Source organism: Lacerta agilis, chromosome 7, assembly GCF_009819535.1.
Source record: "Lacerta agilis isolate rLacAgi1 chromosome 7, rLacAgi1.pri, whole genome shotgun sequence".
Classification (NCBI taxonomy): domain Eukaryota; kingdom Metazoa; phylum Chordata; class Lepidosauria; order Squamata; family Lacertidae; genus Lacerta; species Lacerta agilis.
Window position 1 is genome coordinate 32,357,508 of NC_046318.1, and position 6,000 is coordinate 32,363,507.

At 44.1% G+C, this 6,000-nt stretch overlaps 1 protein-coding gene across 3 annotated transcripts in view; it reads right to left on the reverse strand.

Annotated features, from left to right (window-relative positions):
* The window catches only part of ZNF236 (zinc finger protein 236), a 46,492-nt gene extending 40,709 nt beyond the window's left edge, over window positions 1–5,783 (reverse strand). The window contains exons 1-4 of one of the 3 annotated variants that reach the window (XM_033154777.1): window positions 5,681–5,783; window positions 2,034–2,176; window positions 462–626; window positions 13–191 (exon numbers count right to left, since the gene is read on the reverse strand). In XM_033154777.1, the coding sequence (XP_033010668.1) occupies window positions 13–191; window positions 462–626; window positions 2,034–2,176; window positions 5,681–5,744 (551 nt within the window). In that variant the 5' untranslated portion in view covers window positions 5,745–5,783. Of the gene's footprint in view, window positions 1–12; window positions 192–461; window positions 627–2,033; window positions 2,177–4,745; window positions 5,074–5,561 lie in introns of those variants that run through there. The other 2 variants (XM_033154778.1, XM_033154779.1) reach the window with 2 other exon arrangements.
* Between the last annotated feature and the right edge of the window lie 217 nt (window positions 5,784–6,000).

Consider the following 6,000-nt stretch of genomic DNA (forward strand, 5'->3'; position numbering starts at 1 on the left):
AGCTGTTCTCACCTTATTTTGTAATGAGTTTTCATGTGCTCCTTTAGTTGGGAAGATGTTTCAACCTCTTTCTTACAGGTTTTGCAGATATGGGTTTTGCTTCCAGACAATTCTTGACGGTGTTCTTCCATGTGTAGGGCCAGCTGGCTATGCAAAGTAAACTCATCTCCACACTCTGAACATATAAGATTCTGTAAAGATAGTAAACTGGTTTGATTCTTTTCTAAAACAGCAATAAATATACGTTACTTTATAGTAACTTTTCATCACTTAAAACATTTTCAATCCTTTGCTGGTAGAAAAAATGACTAACAATCTGGGATCAGGGTCACACATTCTTCAAGAAATTATGGGTGCAATTTATTAAGCATGACACCATTTGCAAGTTAAAAAAAAGTTCCCTACTCCCCTTCACCATCTTTGTATTCTGTATGTGCTTCAAAAATGAAGATAATAGTCACCTCTTCCTTTTCATGAAGCATAATATGAGCTTTAAGACTAGCCACTCTGGAGAATTTTTTGTTGCACACAGGACAAGTGGGATCTTCTCCATTGTGGGTACATTTATGCAGTGTAAGATTGAACTCAACATTAAATGACATCGGACACTGGTCACATCGATGAGGCTGTTTGTGGAAAACAAAATCAAGGCAATATTTAAGCTTCATAATTCCATTGATGAGGAAACATAAGACAGAGGTCACATCATTATGATTGTAAACCACCACAAAAGCATCATTCATTTAGTAGTATATAAACTCCTTAAGTAAGTAACGAAGGCCAAATGAAATGGTGCCAATTGCCAAAACAGTAAAACTATAAATCTCTGCAATGGCCTTCCTTTCCTTTTCCATACCTTATTACAGCATTTATTTGCTGTCTTTATAAAATCATCATTATGCCAACACACCTTAAAACTATCTTCACACCATGCACTTTTGGAGTGATAACTGAGCTCCACACATTTCAGCTTTAAGAGAGGAAAACCTGAAACATTTCATTGGAAAACATTTAAAGGTAAAGGTAAAGGTACCCCTGACCATTAGGTCCAGTCGCAGACGACTCTGGGGTTGCGGCACTCATCTCACTTTACTGGACGAGGGAGCCAGCATACAGCTTCTGGGTCATGTGGCCAGCATGACTAAGCCGCTTCTGGCGAAACCAGAGCAGCGCATGGAAACGCTGTTTACCTTCCCACCAGAGCGGTACCCATTTACAGTGGTGCCCCGCTAGACGAATGCCTCGCAAGACGAAAAACTCGCTAGACGAAGGCATTCGTGTAGCAGAAGGCTGCCCCGCAAGACGAATTTGTCTATGGGGCTGCCTCGCAAGACGAAAATTTTTCATCTTTTTTTTTTCGTCTAGCGAAAGCGCGGCTGTCATTGCCGCTTCGCTAGACGAAAAACCCGCTAGACGTAAATTTTCGCAAAACGAATTATTTTTGTCTAGCGGGGCACCACTGTATCTACTTGCACTTTGATGTGCTTTCAAATTGCTAGGTGGCAGGAGCTGGGACCGAGCAACATGAGCTCACCCCATCGCAGGGATTCAAACCGCCGACCTTCCAATCAGCAAGCCCTAGGCTCTGTGGTTTAGACCACAGCGCCTTACTTCCTTCCTTATTATGATCCTAGATTTTTAATTTGCGCAATACAATTTTAAATATATTAAGATCTTTTGTAATGCCCAAAACAGGGCGGAATCTTGATAAAGCTTGAATTTTTATATTGTTTCATAGCTCACTAATAGATTTATATATTCAGTGGCTCGAGCAAGCTGTAATGCCCAAAATACAGCCATTTCTTCCTAAGTTGGAAACAAGAATAGTCTTTCAAAATGTGATGTATCTTATATTTTTCTGGATATATATAAGGCAAGAGGGAGGAAAGCTCCATGTTATTAAGCTTCCTCAAAATCAGGTTTACAAAGAACCCTGGAATTTGATTCATGAGGAAATTAAATGGAGATTTGGGCACCTATTCCAAATCAGTCCTTTTGTAACAAGAGCTACTCAGATTTATTGAGATACTCACCTTGTCATTTTGCTCATGATCCCTCATATGGCGCTGGAATTGTGTGTCTTTCGAAAAAGACAGAAAACAGATCTCACACTTACGGATGTTTGGTACTTGCTGGGTATAATTATTGTTCTCTGTATTCAGTGTTAGAACACCATCTACAAAATAAACAAACTGTTTTTTAATGAAACTATGCTACTTGTTCTGATTATTTTACAGCTGCTCAAAAATTTTCATAACCATTTGCAAAGTTTTGTGTTTTTTCTAGTTTTGTTATTGTAAAAAAAATGCATAAATTGAAAATAAATTCTTTCATTGCCTAAAGCTCTCAACAGCATGTATTAAAAATGCAAGCTAAGATTTACTCTTTCCACTTTAATTTGTAACAAACTTTTCAGGTTACATAGGTTGCAATCCTCTTATTTATTCTTGTATAATCACAGTGATTTCAGAAGTTATATAAAATATAATAAACGATTGCAGATTCAGTGAACAATCTAAATAGAAAGGTGTACTTGCAACTCTGTTCTTGTATTGTTCTCAAAACCCCAAAGTCAAGAAACACGCAACAGAATGCTAATTACAATATTATTAAAAATAAGCTAAATTTGTAGAACTATCTTTATGTTTTATTGTGTTGAGGGATTCTTAACAACCTGATCCTTTGTGGAATTAGGCATACAAAAACCCAGTGAAATCAATGGGCTAAGTTGTGGTATCAATATTGTACCCACAAATAATATTAACTTCGTTGATTTTAAAAACTGCACATTGTTCACTTTGTTTACTTCAGCACCTGTACATATTACACTTTGTCTATCCTGTGTTTTGTAACCAATACTAATTCTTAAAATAGTGTAAGATACAGTACTCAAAAAGGAAACTACCGGTAACTGCCTCCCAGTAAGTAAAATGTGAATATAGGCTTCTTTCACATAGCTTTTGAAACAAGATACTGACTTGTTTTGTCGTTGGAGCTTTCCCACCAAAGGAAGTGTAACCAACTTTGCAGTCTCCCTTGAAGAACAGAAGAGCGAGCTACTAGGTACTAATATAAATTAATTCTGTGTATTTCTAGCCCACCTTTTTCTCAAAGGAGCTCAAGCTACATGGTTCCCCCATCCCCATTTTATCCTAAGAACAACCCTATGAGGTAGGTTAGGCTGAGAGACAGTAACTGGCCTGAGGTGACCCAGTGAACTTCATGGCTAGTGGAGACTGGAACCTCGATCTCCTATGTCCTAGTCCAATACATCACACTGGCTCTCAATGTGATTTCACCACTTCATCACTAGGACTACTCTTCAACATGAGGTGTTTTTAAGGAAGAAATGTCTCCTATCCCTGCTCACAGCAACAAGTTCACTTTTGTTGTGGATACACACTCAAGACTATAAGCAGGGATACAGGAAAACATGCTTTAGAAATACAGAAAACTTTAATGAGAAACCCCACAAGTGTAATGTACAGCAACCTATAAAAGAGGAGGAACTGCAGGGCCTCTTCATCACATCTGCCAAGGACCAGCTCCATCAGGCCTCAACTATCATCTACAGCAGCCATAACCAGATGGTTAGGTATGCCTGGGTTTTCAACTTTTCCTCTCTGAAATTTGGCCAACTTATTTGAATCCATTTCATGAGCCCATTGTTTTGTTTATTCTTGGTCCCTTCACAACATGATTCTTTTGGGGACCCACCTGCAGAAGGTGTCAAATACTCAATGTGGAAGAAAGTGATCAATTTAGAGCAGTAGACAGATGTGGGTATACAACTACTAAACCATCACCAACTGCTATTTCACCAGTTGGATTTGGGCTCCTCCTACTCTCACAGCAGGCATTTAGAATGGGTTGAAGCAGGAAACAACATACAATCTGAGAAAATTGCCACCACCAATTTGCTGCTGTTTACACTAGCTGGGATTGTGTCCAGCAAGCTATGTAATGGGTCAGGTTTTGTTTTGTTTGTTTGTTTGTTAAAAAATGGTTCAGGTTTTTTTAAAAAAAAAAAACCTAGAAGAGATATCTACCTTTCAAGTGGTTTTTTGTGTGTAATGGTTTGAGAACTGGGGCAAGATGAGCAGAACAAAAGCCAATTATGCTTAAGATGCAGGGGTGGGGGAGGAAAATAGATGCAAGAAAAAATTACTAAGGAAACCATATTTAGTTTCCCTGTCTTTTATATCCAAAATATACCTAAATGCAATACTTCAATGTAATTCTAAATTCCACCAAGTTCAGGACAAAGGGTGGATAGACCAAGGCTGGTGAACCTGTGGCCCTCCAGATGTTCTGCAGTACAACTCCCATCATCTCTGACCATTAGACATGCTTCCACAACAGATGGGAATTGTGGTCCAGTATCAGGAGGGCCACAGGTTCACCAGCCTGGTTCATCATCTCTGGATGTTAAGTAAAATAGAACATTGCTATGGCCCGGCCACAAAGCACATCACCAGTACCCCCTCCTCTGCTCTGGAAGTACTGTACAAAAAAAAACAAAAAAAACCCCAAGCCATCAACACCTGGAATAGAAGAGCAACGGTCCCCGGCCCTATGACGCCCTTATCATGCTTTTTTGGGATAAAAAGCCTCAGGACTACAGAGTACAGAGAGTGCCAGGGCCTCAAAAGTTCCACGGATTTGAAAGCAGAGGTAGTCAGAGAAGCAAGGATTGACCCCCGTTGTCTAGGAACTGCATGGACGAAATGGATTTCCCTCTCTACCTAGGCTGCTGAAATGAAGTCAGCTTGGGGAATCCAGGAACGGAGTAGTTTGTGTGAGAGTTAAGGCTTCATCCGAGTTCTGGTACTGTACTCCGAACTAATCCCTGGCTCAGAATTCTCCCATTTTCAGAGCCTGTCCTTTTTGCACCTTGGTGGGTCTCGGGGCCCTGGGGAGAAGAACACAAAGCAGACCCCCGCACCACTACTACACACAGCCTTCCTGCCTTCCGACATGGTCGCCGAGCACCGGAGGGTGAAGGCAGGGTGTTGCTCAAGTAAGGCTCCAGAGAGAGGAACCGCCGCCGCCGCTGCTGCAGCGGAGCGTCCGCAAAGGTGGCGCCGCCCGCATTCCTCTCGAGGATGCCGGAAAGCCCGTCCCTTCATACGGACGCCTCGAGAGCGCATCGTTCTTCACGGGAGCAAAAACCACTCCGCTATGGGAAGCCCCCCCATCCCCCCGCGCCACCGGTCGCCTTGTAAAGGGCGACTTAAACGGGGAGAAGAGGAGACGCCGCCGCCCAACCCCGCCGCCGCCACCCTCCCGCGTCCCCCTCTTCTCCCGCTTCCCTTCCCTCGCCCGTTCTGACTGATTCTCGCTTTCCCTCCCTCTATATATAGATTTATAAGCGCGCGCGGCGGTAGCAACATGCGCTCCTCCGCCTCCGGCTGCGCGGAGTTAGCTCGGTATCATTCCGCACAGGGCCGGCCGCACACTAAGTCCCTCGCACAATAGGCCCGGCCTTCCTCCTTCGCCTTCCTCCATATCCGGGGACTATATGCGAGGCCCGGCGGATTGTTTCGCGGTGCCTTTCTCACCCTGCGCGAGCGATGTGAGGGATTCAGCCCGGCGCCCGGAGACGTTTTGTTTTGCTCTTGCTTTTTTCTTTTGCTGAGCCCGTCCGCGCCTCCTCCTGTTTTGTTTTTTTATTTTTTACCTGACTCGGTGGCTGCTTTGGTGTTTTCTCTACCGCCGGGTTTTGGAGGCCGCCCCCGCGGCATGATTGCCCCCTCCCCCTTTCCCTCCCCCCTCCCCTGTGCTTGGTCCGTCGCGCGCGCGTGCGCGCGCGCGCACACACCCCTCACGCAACGATGGCGGAGGGAGAGGCGGTTGGGCGGTTCGAACTCTTGAGGGGGGAGGGAGGGGGTGAAAAGCCAGAACGCGCTTGTGAAGCGGGCGCGCGCGCCAACATCTAGGGGCAGGAAAACACGGATGCGAAAGGGGGCTGGTGCTGGCGCGCACGCGCGACTTGGGAGG